Source organism: Stigmatopora argus, chromosome 8, assembly GCF_051989625.1.
Source record: "Stigmatopora argus isolate UIUO_Sarg chromosome 8, RoL_Sarg_1.0, whole genome shotgun sequence".
Taxonomy (NCBI): Eukaryota; Metazoa; Chordata; class Actinopteri; order Syngnathiformes; family Syngnathidae; genus Stigmatopora; species Stigmatopora argus.
This window is the reverse complement of record NC_135394.1, coordinates 18412478-18431668: the sequence shown is the minus strand read 5'-3', so window position 1 is coordinate 18431668 and position 19191 is coordinate 18412478. Positions and strand designations below refer to the sequence as shown.

The 19191-nt window shown below is 48.9% G+C and overlaps 1 protein-coding gene across 4 annotated transcripts; it reads left to right on the top strand.

Moving 5' to 3' along the window:
- The first annotated feature begins 165 nt into the window (after window positions 1–165).
- On the top strand, window positions 166–19126 carry LOC144078389 (trafficking protein particle complex subunit 8-like). 4 transcript variants are annotated; one of them, XM_077606409.1, is made up of 30 exons: window positions 167–594; window positions 1609–1839; window positions 2434–2517; window positions 4064–4153; window positions 4235–4409; window positions 5109–5274; window positions 5364–5433; window positions 6154–6335; window positions 6403–6536; window positions 7334–7484; window positions 7594–7694; window positions 9281–9386; window positions 9461–9592; window positions 10596–10820; window positions 12741–12846; window positions 12948–13142; window positions 13647–13816; window positions 14882–14947; window positions 15069–15195; window positions 15268–15425; window positions 15490–15899; window positions 17248–17395; window positions 17472–17568; window positions 17644–17712; window positions 17788–17846; window positions 17935–18108; window positions 18182–18283; window positions 18420–18559; window positions 18645–18734; window positions 18799–19126. In XM_077606409.1, the coding sequence occupies exons 1-30, from the start codon at window positions 438–440 to the stop codon at window positions 19046–19048; spliced, it is 4365 nt and encodes a 1454-aa protein (XP_077462535.1). In that variant the 5' UTR covers window positions 167–437; the 3' UTR covers window positions 19049–19126. The 4 variants fall into 4 exon arrangements, with proteins under 4 accessions (XP_077462534.1, XP_077462537.1, XP_077462535.1 ...); XM_077606408.1 differs by having other exon boundaries at window positions 166–594; window positions 15069–15425; XM_077606412.1 differs by lacking the exon at window positions 2434–2517.
- The last annotated feature ends 65 nt before the right edge of the window (window positions 19127–19191 follow it).

Here is a 19191-nt window from a genome sequence, read left to right as displayed (position 1 = left end):
TTTGAAAAGCGTGTACTACATAGCTATTTTAAAGTACAGCTCTATAAACCGTATTAATGTGAAGTTTAGCGAATGGCACTGTCTCAAAATGGCCGCAAATGTGATAACAGTCCATCCCGTTTGACTTACGGCGCCTTTTCTATTTACCATGTGTGATTTCTACTGTTGTTTTTTCTTCAGGCGCATTCCGGGACAGCCCCTCGTGCGAGTCACATGACTCGCGCCATCTCCCAGACAGGAAGAGCGAGCGGCGCGGCTGTCAGTCAGTAGCCGAGTAGGCCGCAAGCACCAGCGGGAGCCCGCCGCAGTTCGCCTCGCCCCGAGTGCAACGGTTCCGCACGATGTGACGGGACGGCCGCCGACCGAGCACCGGAGCTTTCGCCGTCACTCCCCAGTCAGTCCGAAGCAGGACCCAGTCGTTGACACACAGCCCCGCCATGGCCCAGTGCGCGCAGTCCGTCCAAGAGTTCGTCCAGGACTCGTTCGTGCCGATGGTGGCCGTGTTGTGCAGCGACGAGGCGGAGAAGCTCACCCGGAAAAACGGCCTGGACTTCGCCGAGCTGCTCGGCCCTTTCTGCCGCCTCACTTCCGAAGGTACGAGCGAACTTTTGCCCGCATTGCTAGTAGCCTAGCTTCATTAGCCACCCCGTTAGCACCGCGACTAGCTTGCGAGCCTAAGCTTGTGGCTGCTGTTAGCTCTTAGCTCCAGCCGGTCGGGCTCGGGGACACCTGTGCGGCGCTCGTTTGACAGCTAACAGGCCCGCGTTTAAATTGAAACACTCGAGAAAGTTGTCATTTCGAGAACGCCATTGTTTTAAATCAGCTTCGTAAAATTGGACCTAACCTAGCCGAACTCCGAATAACTAGTTAGCCTGTGTGTTTTTATTTTGTGGCACTGACTTTGTTTTTCGAGCTATCAACTGTTAAACGACTCTGTTCCAAATTTCTGTTGCACCGGTACAATTTGTTGGACGTTTTTTAAGGAGAAAATGTACTTTCCCCCTGTTTAATGCTAAATGACTGCATACCCGTATATTCCATCATGGCTTGGTCAGGCACTGGCTAACTCGTTGATGGTGCTAGACGTCCAATGCGTTTGAAGTGGGAGGGGTGGCAGCGAACATTCACTTTTTCACTGCCACCTTCCCACTTTAAATGGATTGGACGTATACTAGTGATAACCTGTTGGTGCGAGGTTAAATATTAACCAGAGGAAGACAGCTTTTCATTTTATTTTGAACTCGCTAGCTGTCATTGACAGCACCAGACGTCCATTCCATTTAAAGTGTGTATTGGCCCGTATATAAGACGACCCCCTCTTCTTTCAATCATTTAAGTGTGGGGAAAAAGCCAAAATTCTATTTTTAATCCCCAAAATAATGAATTTTTGCCTCATTGAGTGAAGGAATCGACTGTGATAAAACAACAAATCTGGCGTCATCTAGCTGTGTGAATGGGTATAACTTCTAGAGCCCGAATGTAAGACGACCGACACATTTGCAGTCATATTTCAATGCAAAAAAATACCGTCTTATATCCGGGCAACCATAGATTTCTGGGTAGTGTGGCACCGTTGACAAAATGTTGACAATTTTATTTGGCCCGCAGGTCACCTGCGCGACCCCAACAACCAACTCCAAGTGGTCAAGAATCTTCGCATCTGCATCAACAAGGTGACGCCGGGCGCAGCCCCGTCGTCAGGCGTCGCCCCTCCATCGGGCGTCACCCTCAGCCCCGCCCAGCGGCGTCGCCTCAACCGGGTGGTGCTCTCCTGCCAGCCGCCAGAGGGAGCCGTCACCACCGCCGTGGCGGCCGGAGTCTACGACCTCAGCTTCAACGGTAACTCGCATCCGTGTCGCTCCAGATTTTGGCTTTTGTTCATTTTCTTGTTCGTTTTCTTGTTCTAATATAGGTCGTAATTTTGTGCCAGATTCTCACAGTGAGTCAATGTCATTAAATCACCAAAAAGTAGCGCAAAAATTTCAGTCGCCGCCCCAAAAATAAAAAAAATGCCCCAAAGAAAAAAAAAATCATACTCGGGGGACACAGAAATAACTCTTAAATGTCTTAAAAATTCACTTCCAACTCTTTTGTTTACTTCCCTCCCCCCTCCAAACGGATTCGACTTTTAGCGCCGTCAATGGCAGCCGTTGAGCAAATAGCAAATCGTATGGAAATGAAGCTGTCAGGTAGCTCTGACTAATTGATTTACATTTTTTTTAACGTTGCCCCTACCATCATGGCCTCCCCCGGAGCCATTTTGGGGCCTTTTTTCGCTCTTTTGCCGCCACATAATCGCTCCCATTTTTTTCCTTCGTATTGTCCTTTTTTTAAATCAATCAAAGTCCAAGCGGTGGCTAAAGGGTTAAAAGAGTGTCTCCCAAATAATGCGTGGTGTTTGAAGTGAGGCTGCTGTTTTGTTCTACCTGTCAGATGAAGCTCTTAAATGTAGCGCCCCCTGGTTCAATTCGTGGAGAGACATGCTGACGGAGGTGCGCTCCTCCGACCTCTTCTCAGGTACAGACCACTGCTGGCTCCTCCCTCCCTCCCTCCCTCCCTCCCTCCCTCTCCTCTCCCGCCTTGTTGTCACCTCCCCGTAGACTAGAACCCGTAGACCCCGTCACGCGTAGAAGTGGATTCCGGACCACTTCTGGAGCTTCCACACTTTCCCTTCACATGATTTCCCCCAAATTCTGCACAACAACTTTTAGAATTCCTCCTCCGGGTGGCCTCAAAATCAACCGAAATGTTTTTCCTCACTTCTGGTCCACATTTTTTTTTCCTTTCAAATCAACTCGCGCACCACCATTCCAACACTCGCCGGTCAAACTCGATCGGACGTGATCACTCTGTCTAAAATGTTACGATTAAAATGGATTTGGCTGTCAATGGCAGTGAAAGAGTTACGCTTTTAACAACAAAATCATCCTGAGCTATACATTGCAAAATAGATGAGTGATGACACAATAATCAAGGCATTACAGTCGTCATAAAAAAATAGTCTGTCTAAGAGGGGCGGAGCTTTTACCAAACATCCATGATGAGGCGCCCGACGTCCGGTCGGGGTTGACCGCGGGGACTCCCGTTTCCGCTCGTGACCGGACGATTCGCCAAAAGACGTTTGGCCAACGGACGGACGTTTCGCCGACGGACAGTTCGCGGAACGGACGTTTCGCCGAAACGGGATTCGCGCGCTCGGCCCGCCCCCGGATCGTGTGTGTACAAGTTTTTCAACCTGGGCCCGCGGGCCATATACGGCCCGTTACAGCTAACATTCATTTAGGAATAACAAGGGCATGTACTGCCCCCCGCTGGACATATTTCTAAATACAAGTACGTACTACAATGTGCTGGCAATTTTTTCTATTTTTTTATTTTATCCTTGCGTTTAAAGTAGTAGCCATTTGGACACACAATGTAATTTATCAAAGTTGATGTGAGAAAAAACAACACTTGCCTAAGATTCTAAGTGCCTTGGACAGACTAGAGAGAGGGCTTAGAGAACTATACCTGGAAATGCCATGGAACACACTTTAACTTCTAGTTTCATTTGAAATCATTTCCCATTATTTTGGGAAATATATATTCCAAATGATTTGCTGAGAACCTTCATTCAAAGATTAATCTCAACGTTTTCTAAGTTTTCTGGAGTAGGATTTCTGGATTTATAGTACTTACTGTTACTACTACTTTATTTTCTCCATTTTTTCTGTCAAGTACTGTTCTGCGTGATCTCCAAATGGCTACTACTTTAAACGCATGGATAAAATAAAAAATATCAAAAATTGGCAGCACATTGTAGTGTAGTACGTACTTGTATTTAGAAATATGTCCAGCGGGGGGCAGTACATGCCCTTGTTATTCCTAAATGAATGTTATCTGTAACGGGCGAGCGCGCGAATCCCGATTCGGTGAAACATCCGTTCCGCGAACTGTCCGTCGGCGAAACGTCTTTCGGCGAATCGTCCGAGTACCGTTTCCGCTAGCCTAGCTTAGCCTAGCGCCGTCCGCCGCATCACCCCGGCTTGCTTTTTTTGTTTGTTTGTCGTTTTTTTGTGTGTAGCCACCACGCCGTGGTTCGAAGCCTACAGGGAGAACTTCCTTCGCTGGATGCCGGCCTCCGAGCACGAGTTTCTCAACCACTACTTGGCTTGTATCCTTTGGCCCCACGGTCCCGCCCCCTCGGCCCCCACCCGCTTCGGTTTCCCTCGCCGCTTTTCCTTGACTCGTCCAGGCCTGCTGGTGGCGTCGTCGGGGGAGGCGGCGCCGGTTGAGCGCTTGGCGGAGCTGTCGCAGGAGCAGCACCGCATCCAGCACAGCGGCGACTACGCCACGCCCAAGTGGTTTATCCCCAACACGCTCAAGTACTACGTGCTCCTGCACGACGTGGCCCAGGGCGACCGGCAAAGGTAACGCCGTCCGTCAAAATGCAGGAAAATCTATTTTCCCCCCAAATCCCCCCCACACAAAAAAATTCAATGGCCAGCTTAAAAAAAAACCGTCTCCTGCACCCCTAATATTCTTTACCCCCTACAGAAATAGAGTCCTCCTCAGAAAAATGTGCACCCTCCTCCCCACCAAGACAAAACGTACTCACCCCAAATCGATTACATTTTTTTTTTTCATTCATAACTTTATTCATCCCGTATTCGGGAAATTTGGTTGTCACAGTAGCAAAAGGGTGAGGATGCAGAAATAGGAAAGGCATTTTAGACATAAAGAGATAGGTAAGAAGTAGGTTAATAAATAAATACATGAATAAATATATAGATAGAGATATAGGTAGATAGGTAGATGAATAAATATATAGATGTAGGTGGGTGGGTGGGTGGATTGGATGGGTGGGTGGGTGGGTGGGTGGATGGATGGGTGGGTGGACATGCGCATGCATACGGTAGGTCTTAACACTCAGCTTGTACAGCTTGTTGCTGTTCCTTAATGAATTGGACTAATATTTCTCCATTTTGATGGTGAGGATGTTCTCATTTCCCCCTGTATTTTCCAATTTCTTACAATATCCTTATTTATCTGACGATGAATGCTATTTTGTGCAAACGTACTCATTCTGCCGATTCAATTTTTGGTTTTGTGGCGGCTCCTTTTTTTAGGGCGGAGACACTTTACGAGGACATGAAGCAGCGGTATGGCCCATCGGGCTGCTACCTGCTGAGGATCAACTCCCGGGAGCTCCCCGCCGCCGCCGCCGAGCAGGAGGTGCAGCAGGAGCCCGTCCCTGACCCGTGGAGCCGCTTCCTGCTCCGGCCGCAAAGCCAGGTGGCGCCCGAGCTTGGCGGAAACGCCCCCTCCCGCCCGTCCGCCCGCCTCCGACGACGACGCCCATCGTCCCCCTTGTTGTCTTGCAGGACCATGATGACGTTCCCGCCGAAGAAAACCACGTGGGCCCCGCGGAGGATCGGCGTTCGGTGGACACAGGTAGCGTACTCTACCAAGTATTTTTCCTTTAGCGTCGTCGCTAAGTGGGTTGGTACACGGTCAATTGGTCGCCGGTCTTTCGGTCGCCCATCTTTCGGTCGCCGGTCTTTTGGTCACCCGGAAGGTTATTGATAATTACCATTGAAATGGTTGCTCAAATTCCCTAAATACAAACTGCCAATGACTATTTAGTCATACTTAATGCCCTATTCATTATTAGGCTAAAGAAAAGCTCCACATTTCCCAGACTTGTATTGTTTTTTGTTGGAGAACTTGTTAAGACCCTGAATGAACTAACGTTGCTTCTTAAAGGGACAGCGCATGTACATACAAACTCTTGTACACTCACACTTGGGCTCAGTGAAACGGCTCATGGCCATTGTTGCCTTTTATTCATGCGTAGAACGTGTTGTTTTACCTTGTTTTGGCGCTGGTCTTTTGGTCGCCCGTTGTCGCGGTCGGGGCGACCAAAAGACCGGCGACCAATCGATCCCACACGAAGTGGGTTGATTGCCAGTGGACAGACGGACGTCCAATCCGTTTGAAGCGGGAATCAGCAGTCCAATGCTAGCTGTCAAGGGGGTTTTGGGTTTAACGAGTTTCGGTTGATGAAAAATAGTCTTGATATAATGTCGGAGTGTTTAGTCATCAGATTTTAAGGGCGTTGTGTGTGGCAAGCCATTGAAGCGGCCTTCTCTTCTCTTCTCTTTTCTTCTCCAGCCGGCGGCGAAGGTAGCTGCCCGCAACGGGACAACGTGGACGGCGAGGAGGATAGCACGGGGCCCCGCGGCGCCCACCTGACGCCGGACGACCACGAGCACATCGGCCAGTTCGTCCAGGAGTTTGCCTTCCGGGCCCTGCTGCCTCACATCGAGAAGAACATCCGCCAGCTCAACGACCAGGTCGCCGTCAACCTACAATCTCCTAATGGATTTCCTACCAAAGATTTAATGAATGAATTGTTTTCAGGTGGTGTCCCGAAAAGGTCTGAGTCGCTCCCTGTTCACGGCCACCAAGAAGTGGTTCGGCGGAGGCGGCGGCGGCGGCGGTGGGAAAGCGCCCGAGAAGAGCGTGGGCGAGCCCAAGAGTGGCGGGGGGCTCCTGTGAGTCATTTTTCATTTTGGCCTTTGTTTCATTTGCTTTTAGGGCTTCATATTTTTTTTTAAATGATATATACCGTATTTTCACGACTATACGGCGCATCGTATTTTTAGCCGCAGTGTCAGTAACGAGTGCTATATCTGTATTTGACACACACAAAGGACGCACCGTTTTTATAGACGCAGCCAGGCATGGCAAAACATACACCAGCTTAAACATGCACGCTACACCCTCACGCTAAAAACACGTTTTTAAAAAGGCAACGGAAGCAAAACGGAGTTGGGTTGTACTTTATTTCGCCATTTGACAATGTACTCCCGTCATCATCACCCATAAATCCATCAAAGTCCTCATTTTCTGTGTCCCAATTGAACAATTGTCCAAATGAGGCATCGAAAACGCTGAGTTTTATATGGCCACAATCCATGCGCAAATAGTAGCTAGCGTAACTAGCCCGACGCTGCCTGCCACCCTTTGTAAAGCTGTGTTGATGCCGATCGCCAGGCCAGGCCAGGCCACAATCCATTGGGTGTATTAAGAACTCTATATCCCAGCAGTCATAGTGCAGTAAGTACTTCATCTACGGGAAAATAGTAGAGTCGGGGGCTGCTTGCCGTAGTTGTCCTATCGACTGATTTATTTGATTTTAGCGTGATAACAATTTTAGTAGTGGTCCATATATAAAGCGCACTGGATTATAAGGCACCCTGGCTATTTTGGAGAAAATTGAAGACTTGTGTGCGCCTTATAGTTGTGAAAATACGGTATCTATATATATTTTTGTTTTTGTTTTTGTCAGCTACCCCCCAGAGGCCCCCGAGCTGCAGATCCGCAAGATGGCCGACCTGTGCTTCCTGGTGCAGCACTACGAGCTAGCCTACAGCTGCTACCACACGGCCAAAAAAGACTTCCTGTCCGACCAGGCCTTGCTCTACGCCGCCGGTGCCTTGGTGAGCTAAAAAAAAAATAAAAAATAAAAAAAAAAGACAACTTTTTTTCCCCTTAGAGTACTCATGAAAATTTGAGTACGGTGACAGCAGCACTTTTTCTCTGGCCCAGGAAATGGCGGCGGTGTCGGCTTTCCTTCAAGCCGGATCGGCGCGACCGTACCCCACGCATTACATGGACACGGCCATCCAGACCTACCGGGACGTCTGCAGGTAGGCCTTTGTCGCCGATGCACTGCGGTTCAAACGTTTTTTTTTTTTTTCAACTGGCTACATCTAGTGTTAAAGATGAGAAACGCAGCTGCCGAATTTAGGATGTACAGTGGTACCTCGACATACGATCGTAATCCGTTCCGAGACTGAGATCGTATGACGAGATTCTCGTCACTCCAATGGACGTTTCCCATTGAAATGAATGGAAAACAAATGAATTGGTTCCAACCCTCTGAAAAAACACCCAAAACAGGATATTGGATTGGAAAAAATGTTTGATTTCTTCTAATTCGCCATCTATTAATAAAGTAACACATAACTAGTGGTTTAATATGACTAAAATGTGTTTAATAGTACTAAAATGATACAGATTTCGAAGGGGGGAGAGAGGGGGTGGGGGGCTCTCTTTTTTTAGCACGGCAAAAAAAGTGAAAAAAATACCCAGTGCTGGTAGATATCTGTTATACACGAAAGATATGCGGCAAAAAAGATAAACAGCCTCTCATCTCTTGGCCACCTGGCTTTCTCGTATCTCCAAATTTGTCTCGTATCTCAAGATCACTATTTGCTCCAAATTGTACTCGTATCTCAAAATGCTTGTATGTCAAGGTACCACTGTTTTTCCCATTGTTTTTTGTTGATATTTTCATCATTTGCGGGCCGCACTTTGGACAACCCCGACCGAACGGATTAGACCACAGATGTCAAAGTGGCGGCCTGGGGGCCAAATCTGGCCTGCCCTATCATTTTGTGTGGCCCGGAAAAGTAAATAGATGTATATTAAATTTCCTGATTTCCCCCCCCCCCCCCTTTTAAATCAATAATTGTCATTTTTTAATCCATTTTTTTCTGTTTTTAGTTCAAAAATCATTTTGTAAAATCTAAAAAAATATATATTTAAAAAAGCTAAAATAAACATTGTTTCAGATCTATAAAAAACGGAATATTCAGGTCATGTAATCCAGTTCTTTTAATCCATTTATTAAAAAAAAAAATCTAAATATATCTAAAATGGTCCGGCCCACGTGAAATCGAGTTGACATTAAAGCGGCCCGCGAACCAACCCAAGTCTGACACCCTTACCTTAGGCCACTGGTGTCTAAGTGGTGGCCCGGGGGCCAAATCTGGCCCGCCGCATCATTTTGTGTGGCCCGGGAAAGTCAATGATGAGTGCCTTGTGACTTTCTGTTTTAGGATCAAATTCAAATGAAGAGTATAGATGTATATATTCAATTTCCTGATTTTGCCCCTTTTAAATCAATCATTGTCATTTTTTAATCCATTTTTTCTGTGTTTGTAGTTCAAAAATCATTTTGTAAAATCTAAAAATATATTTAAAAAAAGCTCAAATAAACATTGTTTCAGATCTATAAAAACACGGAATATGCAGGGCTTTTAAACCAGTTCTTTTAATCCATTTATTTTAAAAAAAATCTAAAAATTAAATCTAAAATGGTCCGGCCCACATGAAATCAAGTTGACGTTAAAGCGGCCCGCGAACCAACCGGAGTCTGACACCCTTGGATTATATGAAAAGGTTTTTGTTTTGTTTTTAAACGGCGCCGTTCCCCCCCCCAAAAAAACAGGAACGCGGCACTGGCCGAACGTTGCGCTCTCCTCAGCGCCGAGATCCTCAAGAGTCAGGGCAAGTACTCGGAAGCCGCCACGCTGCTCATCAAAATGACCAGCGAGGTGAGAAGGGGGAGGGGCTTGAAATGGTTCTTTTTAGGAATCCAATGGTTAATTTCTTCCCGCCGCCCACGCAGGACTCGGACTTGCGCAGCGCCCTGCTATTGGAGCAAGCGGCGCACTGCTTCATCAACATGCGCACCCGCATGCTACGCAAGTTTGCTTTTCACATGATTCTGGCCGGACACCGCTTTAGCAAAGCCGGACAGGTGGGGAGCTAAAGGACGGACCATGCATTTGAAATGGCGCCACGCCCGTGACCGGACGATTCGCCGAAAGACGTTTGGCCGACGGACAGTTCGCCGGACGGACGTTTCGCCGAAGCGCGGATCGTGTGTGTACAAGTTTTTCAACCTGGGCCCGCGGGCCATATACGGCCCGTTACAGATAACATTCATTTAGGAATGACAAGGGCATGTACTGCCCCGCCCCCTGGACATATTTCTAAATACAAGTACGTACTACAATGTGCTGCCAATTTTTTCTATTTTTTTATTTTATCCTTGCGTTTAAAGTAGTAGCCATTTGGACACGCGATGTAATTTATCAAAGTTGATGTGAAAAAACAACAAGACTAGAAGACTTATGTGAAATTCTAAGTGCCTTGGACAGACTAGAAGACTTGGAGAACAATACCTGAAAATGCCATGGAACTTCAACACTTTGACTTCTAGTTTCATTTGAAATCATTTCCCATTATTTGAGGAAATATAGTATATTCCAAATGATTTGCTGAGAACCTTCATTCAAAGATTAATCTCAATGTTTTCTATGCTGGTGTAAATTTTCTGCAGTCTGATTTCTGGATTTACAATTTCATGACAGTAGTACTTACTGTTACTACTACTTTATTTTCTCCATTTGTTCTGTCACGTACTGTTCTGCATGTTCTCCAAATGGCTACTACTTTAAACGCAAGGATAAAATAAAAAATAGAAAAAATTGCCAGCACATTGTAATGTAGTACATACTTGTATTTAGAAATATGTCCAGCGGGGGGCAGTACATGCCCTTGTTATTCCTAAATGAATGTTATCTGTAACGGGCCGTATATGGCCCCTGGGCCCAGGTTGGAAAAACATGTACACACACGATCCGGGGGGGGCGGGGCGAGCGCTTCGGCGAACTGTCCGTCGGCCAAATGTCTTTCGGCGAATCGTCCGAGTACCCGCCACACTAACGGGCTAACGGGGTCTTTTTCTCCCGACACAGAAGAGACACGCCCTCCGCTGCTACCGTCAGGCCATGCAGGTGTACAAAGGGCGGTCGTGGTCGCTGGCCGAGGACCACATCAACTTCACCATCGGGCGCCAGTCGTTCACGCTGGGCCAGCCCGAGCGGGCGGCGCAGGCCTTCAAGCACATCCTGACCAACGACGGGCGACAGACTGCCGCCCAACAGGGCGCCTTCCTCAGGGAGTACCTCTACGTTTACAAGGTTACTTCAGCTATTATTTTTTGTCTTTTTGTCAATCGTACAATCTTTGCTCTTTGTCCATCTCTTTTTGTTTTTGAAATTTACAGCATCGTTTAAAAAACAACAACAAAATTCTTTAAAAATACAAATTTCAGTTGAATTCTTTTGATAAAACATGCGTTTCCATTTTCCTAGCTGTTTACATAAAATAAAAACTATCAAAAATTGCCAGCACATTGTAGTACGTACAGTGGTACCTCGAGATACGAGCTTAATCCGTTCCGGAACTGAGCTCGTATGACCAGATTCTCGTCACTCGAGCGGACGTTTTCCATTGAAATGAATGGAAAACAAATGAATTGGTTCCAGCCCTCCCTCTGAAAAAACACCAAAACCAGGATATTGGATTGGAAAAAATGTTTGATTTCTTCTAATTCGCCATCTATTAACAAAGTAACACATAACTAGTGGTTTAATAGTAATAAAATGTGTTTAATCTAACTAAAACTGGGCAGATTTCGCCGACGGGAGACAGAGACGTTTGGGGGTGTGGAGGGGTGGTGTTCGTTTTTTTTCCACGACAACGCACTCGTAAACGGAACAAACAAATTTAAATGAACTTGGATTCATATATACAGACACTCAAACATACGTTTAATGTAACTTTACAAAAAACTGAATTCTAATTTTGTTGTAATCTTTTGTTACCTTCGTTCTGGCCGGGTTGGCGGTTTGCCACGCCTCCATCCTCACGTTCGCTATCCATGGACTGTTTGCTGTTGTATTGCCTTCAAAATATTCCCAAAATGATGCACACAAATGTCCTCACAATAGGATAACAACGCACGACCACTTGCCAACGAGAAGTAGTCTTTAAGGAACGATCGCGGGACCTTTCCTAAGAAAGAATAACAGGAAATAACATAGCCACGTAGTGATTGTGGGTAATGAAGTTTTATTCTGAGAAAGGTCGCCATTGCCTATCGGTGTTGTGTGCACGAGTATACTTCATTACCCAGAAAGCCCTCTTTTTTCCCGCGCATGCGCGTTGTGCGTTTCCTAGTCCTAGGAGGAACTCGTCTGAATTATTCGTTCCGTGCTCGTAAATATTGTTATACACGAAAGATATGCAAAAAAGACCTGGCTTGGTCGCATCACGAAATTTTGACCGCATAACGGGCGAATTATTCGATCGAAATTTCCCCCGTAAGACGAGCATTTTGTATGACGAGCGGTCGTATGACGAGGTACCACTGTACTTGTATTTAGAAATATGTCCAGCAGGGGGCAGTACATGCCCTTGTTATTCCTAAATGAATGTTATCTGTAACGGGCCGTATATGGCCCGCGGGCCCAGGTTGAAAAACATGTACACACACGATCCGGAGGCGGGGCGAGCGCTTCGGCGAAACGTCCGTTCGGCGAACTGTCCGTCGGCCAAAGGTCTTTCGCCGGGGGGTCATTTTATTTATTTTTATTATTTTCATTAAATGAGGAAAATTTTCATGGGTTGTTTTCTGATCTGATGTTCCTTTTTCTCTATTTCAAAAAATAACTTCAAAGCATGTTTACTTTTTTTATACTTTACTCTTATTTATTGATAATGAAATTAATGATGTAAAAAATCCTGACATTGTAAAAAGAAGAAACACATTATTATCAAAAGGTAATTTTTTTTTCTTATAAAATACACATTTCCTTAGGTAATACTTCTGTTTACAAGGTAAATAGGCTTATAGATCTTAAAATTATAGAAATTAAAATAGGCTAGTTTTCCCCTTTGTCTCTCTTTTTCAATTAAAAAATGAAATACAAGAATATTGTATTTCATTACCGTTTAATTTTTTTAAATCAACAATATAATAAATGATGTAAAAAGGATGAGAAAAAAAGTATTATTATTATTATTATTTTTTAATTTATTTATTTTTTTGCCCCCAGACGGTGACCAATCAGAGCGGCGCCAGTCTCGCCAACCTGCCGTTGCCGTGCATCCACGCCGCCGCCACACGGGTCTACCTGGGCCACGAGCGAAGGCCGGCCGAGGGTGCGTCCCGACCGACCGACCGACCGACCAACCGACCAACCGACCAACCGACCCGCCCCCTTCGCTCCCCTTCCTCCTTTCTGACGTGTCGCCCTCTACAGGCAACAAGCAGGCCGCCACCCACGTGTCGCTGGACCAGGAGTACGACGGCGAGCAGGCGGCGGTGTGGCGGCGACTGGAGGAGCGGCTGGCGGCCGCCGCCAACGGGGGCGCCCTCCCCGCCAACTTCCGGCCCAGCCAGTGCTACCTGGATGGCCGCACCGACAACCTGCGCCGCCCGCTGGCCGTGGTGGAAGGTGAGTGCCGACCGACAACAACAATGGCACCCAATCGGATACGTCACGTGTCAAAGTGGTGGCCCGGGGGCCAAATTGGGCCCGCCGCATCATTTGGTGTGGCCCGGGAAAGTCAATGATGAGTGGCGACTTTCTGTTTTAGAATCAAATTCAAATGAAGAGTATAGATGTATATTACATTTCCTGATTTTACCCCTTTTAAATCAATCATTGTCATTTTTTTAATCCATTTTTTCTGTGTTTTTAGTTCAAAAATTATTTTGTCAAATCTAAAAATATATTTAAAAAGCTCAAATAAACATTATTTTAGAGATATAAAAAACGGAATATTCAGGGCTTTTAATCCAGTTCTTTAAATCCATTTATTGAAAAAAAATCGAAATATTATATCTAAAATGGTCCGGCCCACATGAAATGGAGTTGACGTTAACGCGGCCCGCGAACCAACCCGAGTCTGACACCCCTGGGATATGTGAACCGTTTTTTTTTTTTGTGCCCTGGCAGAGCCCGTGGTGGTGGAGGTGACCTTCAGGAACCCCTTGAAGGTCCCGCTGGCGCTCTCCCGCCTCTCGTTGCTGTGGAAGGTCGGGCCCGACGAGGACGCCGCCGAAGACAGCGAGGAGGAGGAGGAGGAAGAGGGGGAGGAATCGGCGAGGGACGCCGAGGATCCACGGGTAGCGTCATGCGTTCATTTCCGGCTGGTTGGAGTTGTTTTTCTGTCTGCTCGAGGGTGACTTCCTGTAGATTTGAGGTCGTTTCCTGTGGACCTTGATCACTATTTCCTTGGCGTGGAAAATAGTGGCTCAAAGTACACAAATGGCAATTGGAGGAACTCGCATTGGATTGGCCCAAAAAAAAGTACCATATTTTCACGACTATATGGTGCATCATATTTTTTGCCGCTGTGTCAGTAACGAGTGCTATTTCTGTATTTTAAACACACAAAGGACGCACAGTTTTTAAAGACGCATATATATTATATATGAATATCTTAACCGCAATAGCGCTGGCTACCGGAAGCAGCCTATTTCCGGTTTCCGGTGCGCAGTGACTGCTGGGATATATAGTTCTTGCACGCTACACCCACACGCTAAAAACACGTTTTTAAAAAGGCAACGGAAGCAAAAGTGAGTTGGGTTGTACTTTATTTCGCCATTTTACAACCTTCTCACGTCATCATCACCCACACGTCCATCAAAGTCCTCATTTTCTGTGTCCCAATTGAACAATTGTCCAAATGAGTCATCGAAAACGCTGAGTTTTAGACGTTCGTCCAGGCGGCCACAATCCATTCGTAAATAGTAGCTAGCTTTTAGCTAGCGTAACTTTTCCAACGGTGCTTTCCATGCTTCATCAAGCTGTATTGATGTCCATGTATACAGGCCACAATCCATTGGGTGTATTGACAAAACAACTACTACATATCCCAGCAGTCACTGCGCAGTACTTTGTCTACGGGAAAATAGTAGAGTTGGTGTACCCTATCGACTGATTCATTTGATTTTATCGTGATAACAATGTTAGTATTGGTCCATATATAAAGCGCACTGGATTATTAGGCGCACTGGATTATAAAGTACACTGGATTATAAAGCGCACTGGAGTATAAAGCGCACTGGATTATAAGGCTCCCTGTCTATTTTGGAGAAAATTTAAGACTTAAGTGCGCCTTATAGTCGTGAAAATACGGTACTGTCATTACCCCAAAAAAAAGCCTAAAAGTTGTGACTCTTTCGCAGACGGAGCAGCTGGTCACCGGCGAGACCATCCTGGACTTCCACTTGGCGCCGGAGGAAACCAAGACGGTGAGCGTCTCCAAATAGCGTACGAAGTCGGCGCTCGGCACCCCAACCGAGCACCATGGCGTTCTCCGCGGGGCGTCTGCCCGCCACGCTCAACGTGCGCCGTCTGTCGGAACAAACGCAGGCCCGCCTCGGGCTGCTGCCGCGCCAAACGGGCCGTCTGAGGGTGACGGGCGTGGCCTACGACCTGGCCGCCGCCCCCTGGTGGCCCGAAGCACCGACAACGACGACGGCGGCGGCGGAGGAGGAAGGTGAGCCTCGGGCGCCCTTTTGGCTCCGCCCACCCCGGTCGATTGACGCCCCTCCTCTCCGGCCGGCCACAGGGCCGCAGAAGGCGGAGAGCGTGACGGTGAGCGGGAAGCAGGACCTGAAGATCCGAGGCCCGCGACTGAACCGCAGCAAAGAGGACAAAATGTTGGTGCGCTACGGCGCCGACCGCCGCCTGGAGCCCCTCGTCCTGCCGCCGGCGCCCCTCCTGGAGGTAGGTTGGCCGACGGACCGCTCCAAATTTGCGTGTAAAGCGCTAACCGGGTGCCCCGCGTCAGCTCTTCTTTTTGCAGTTCCCCACGGCGCTGCTGTGTGGCGAGATCCGCAAGTGCCACGCCGAGTTCCGCAACGTCAGCGGCGTGCCCCTGCGCGGCCTGCGCGTGGCGTCCAGTCACCCCGACTTCTTCACCTTCGGCGAGCCCGCCATCGGCGACTCGCCCGACGCCGACTCGGCGGCCTACGCCACCGTCGCCGGCGAGTCGGGCGAGGCCCGTCTCACGTGGGCCTCGCCCGCCCGCTTTGGGCCCGACGCCCACGTGACGGACGTGCCCCTGGGGGGCGACGGCGAGCTGCGGCCGGGCCGTTCGGCGTGCCTGCCGCTGTGGCTGCGAGGGCCCGACCGCGAAGGTGTCCACCAGATCAGCTTCCTCTTTTACTACCAAAGCCCGGAGAAAGGTCACCCCATCAGGTCAGTCATTGGACGTGGGGGGGACGTCATGAGTTGGTTGATTGACGATATGACGGTCATTTAAAAAAAACAAAAATTGAAAGGATTATTATTGTATTTACAAAATATGTTTATACAGTGGTACCTCAACATACGATCGTAATCCATTCCGAGACTGAGATTCTCGTCACTCCAGCGGCCGTTTCCCATTCAAATGAATGGAAAACAAATGAATTGGTTCCAGCCCTCCCTCTGAAAAAACACCAAAAACAGGATATTGGATTGGAAAAAATGTTTGATTTCTTCTAACAAAGTAACACATAACTAGTGGTTTAATAGTAATAAAATGTGTTTAATAGAAGTAAAATTAGACTCATTTCGCGGAGGGGAAGGCAACGACACATTCGGGGGGGACTTAATCCACGGCACTCGTAAACGAACAAACAAATTTTAATGAACTTGGATTAATATATACAGACACTCAACGTTTAATGTAACTTGACACAAAACTGAATTCTAATTTTGTTGGAATCTTTTTGACCTTGGTTCTACGGGTTGACCCCACCCACCCCGACGTTCCGCCGGAGTCGTCAAAACGAACGCATCAAGAGTTGTTTGGAACTTGCCGCTTCCCCGTGTCTCATTACCCAGTGTACATATATTCCAGATCTTTTCTTTGCAAAACTCTGCCCATCCATTGTTTACCTGCTATGTCAATGTAGACCAAAGTGGGGGGGATGCAAAGTCCACCCAGTGCTCGTAGATATATTATTATACACGAAAGAGATGCAAAAAAGACAGTGCCATGGCCACCTGGCTTGGTCGCATCACCAAATTTTGATGGCATCTCGGGCGAATTATTCCATCGAAATTTCCGTCGTAAGACGAGCGGTCGTATGACCAGGTACCACTGTAGATACATTTATCATTAAATACAATGTTAATAAATCTCACTTGCAAAATGCTCTAACCAGTGTTAGAGCTCCAAAAACACTCTAAAGTTATTTTATTTTTATTTTTTGGAGATAGTGTTTAACTTGTATATGTCCAATCTATTTGACTGGGAACCATGAATGAATGAAAGTTCATTTTTTAAAATGGATTCATTCAACCTTTGATTGAACGGCAATTAGAAAAACTAGACATCAAGTTTAACACATGACCCCAAAAATATGGGGAGCGTGCTTTTCACTTTTCCAACTTCCCGACAGTCTTGAATGCAGCTCAACCTGCTAAAACTCGCTTTCTGCTGGACGTCATTTTTAAAATAAAGTCAATATTGCCGTTCGGCTGAATGAACGCCATTCGGCCGAACGTCCGTCGGCGAATCGTCCGCTCACGCCGTATGTACGTGTGATTTGTTCTGCAGCCACCGGGTGGTGCGTCACTCCGTCTTCATCTGCGCCAGCCGATCTCTGAGCGTGCGGGCGTCGGCCTGCCCCAGCGCCGTCCCTCCCCGGCGGCGGCGGGACGGCGGCGGCGCGCTGGTCTTCGTGGATGTGGAGAACGTCAGCGCGGTGAGCCGGCCGGCCGGCCGGCCCACGCCGCCGTCGTCGTCCCCGCGCCCCGCTTGACGACCCTCCCTCCCCCCAGAGCGAAGGCGGCCCGCGCCACTTCCGCGTCGTCCAAGTGTCCGCCGCCAGTCGAAGTTGGAGCCTCAGCAAATGCGTCAACCCCGCCAAGGAGAAAGGTATCGATCGTCCTCCGCCCGATTCCGACATCCGTCCGTGTCGTCCGTGGCCACCACGGTCCGCTTGACTTCCAGATTGCAACGTGAGCGGCAGAGAACGAGCCAAACTTTGCTTCCGAGCCACGCCGCGCAAACCTCCGCCGGGTACGCCGACCGGCCGCCGACCGATGTCGTCGGATGCACACGGACCTTTTATTTATTTTTGCTCGCCGCTCGCAGACGTTCCGGACGACGCCGACGTCTTCACTTTCTCCGACGTGGGCATGGGCCATGAGATGGTAGGCCGGGGTGTGCGGGTGGGCGGGTGGGCGGCCATCGTTGGGCGCCGCTGTAGCTCCAATCTTGTTTTGTTTTGGGGTTTTTTAGATCGTCAGTTCGGCCAAGCCCTGCGGCGACTTTTTCTTCCGATGCCGGCGCTCGTCCGAGTCCCGGCAAGCGGACGTCGTCGGCGGTGGTAACCATGGCCAGGCCGGAGAAGAACTGCTGCGCCTGGTGGACGAGTGCGAGCGGCTGGACTTGGACATCGTGGTCATCTGGAAGGCGAGCGCGCAAAAAAAAAAAAAGTGGGGAAAACCCTGAAAATCAAAATAAAAACAACCCTAACTCCATCCAGGCATCGGTGGTGGAGGACAACCGAGAGCTGACCCTGGAAGGTCAACTCCACGTGGCGTTGGAGGCTTTCGGCAAGGAGGCCACGTCCCTGGCGCCCAAGCAGGTCAGGCACGCACGCCATTTTGGCTCTTGGCATCCGCTCCGGAGTCAGACGACACGATCCAACGGAACGGAAAGTGGCGGCCATTCGTAACAAGCCTCCCCGCCGCCGCCGCCGCCGCCGCCGCCGCCTCCATCAGGAACCTCAGGAAATGGTCCTGCTCAAGTTCAAGACGGAGCCGCCTCCCCCGGCCGCCCTGCCGCCGGCGCGACTGGCGCGGCTGGTCAAGAGCGACCTGCACTTCCCGGAGACGCACCGGCACGACTTCTCCGACCACAGGTGGCGACGGCGACGGCGCCACGCGCTCGCCGGCGTCGTGACGGCGGGCTTTTCATTTATTGTTTTCCCCGCCCGCCCGCCGCAGCGTCTGCGTGGTTCCCGTGGAATTGACGCTGTCCAACCGCTGCCCGACGGACGTGGACGTCACCGTCGACCTCGGCCTCAAAACCATCAGGTGAGCCATCGACAAAGGGGGGGATTTCCGTCCAATCACGATACGCCACCGCCCTCCGCCGTAGCCGGGATGGGGACGAGCGTTCCTTCGCCTGGGTGGGCCAGACGCGCCACCGGCTGACCCTGGCGCCCCGCCAAAGCCGCCTCCTGCCACTGCGGGCCTGCTTCGTCCGCCCCGGCGTCTACGACCTCAACACGCCGGCCGTGAGCGCCGCGCCCTCGCCGCCCTTTGCCGCCGCCGCCGGCGACCCCGTGGCCCAGCGTACGGGCGGACCGGCGCTTCTCCTGGTCGCCGACCACCGGCCTTCTCTTTGAGATCGACGTATATCATATATATATATATATATTGACCACACATATCATGTACATAGAAAATAAATGACGTACGAGTAAGGCGAGGGACAGCAAATTTATTATCCGATGGAATCTGGTGAAAGCGCGTCAGACAACAAACCAAC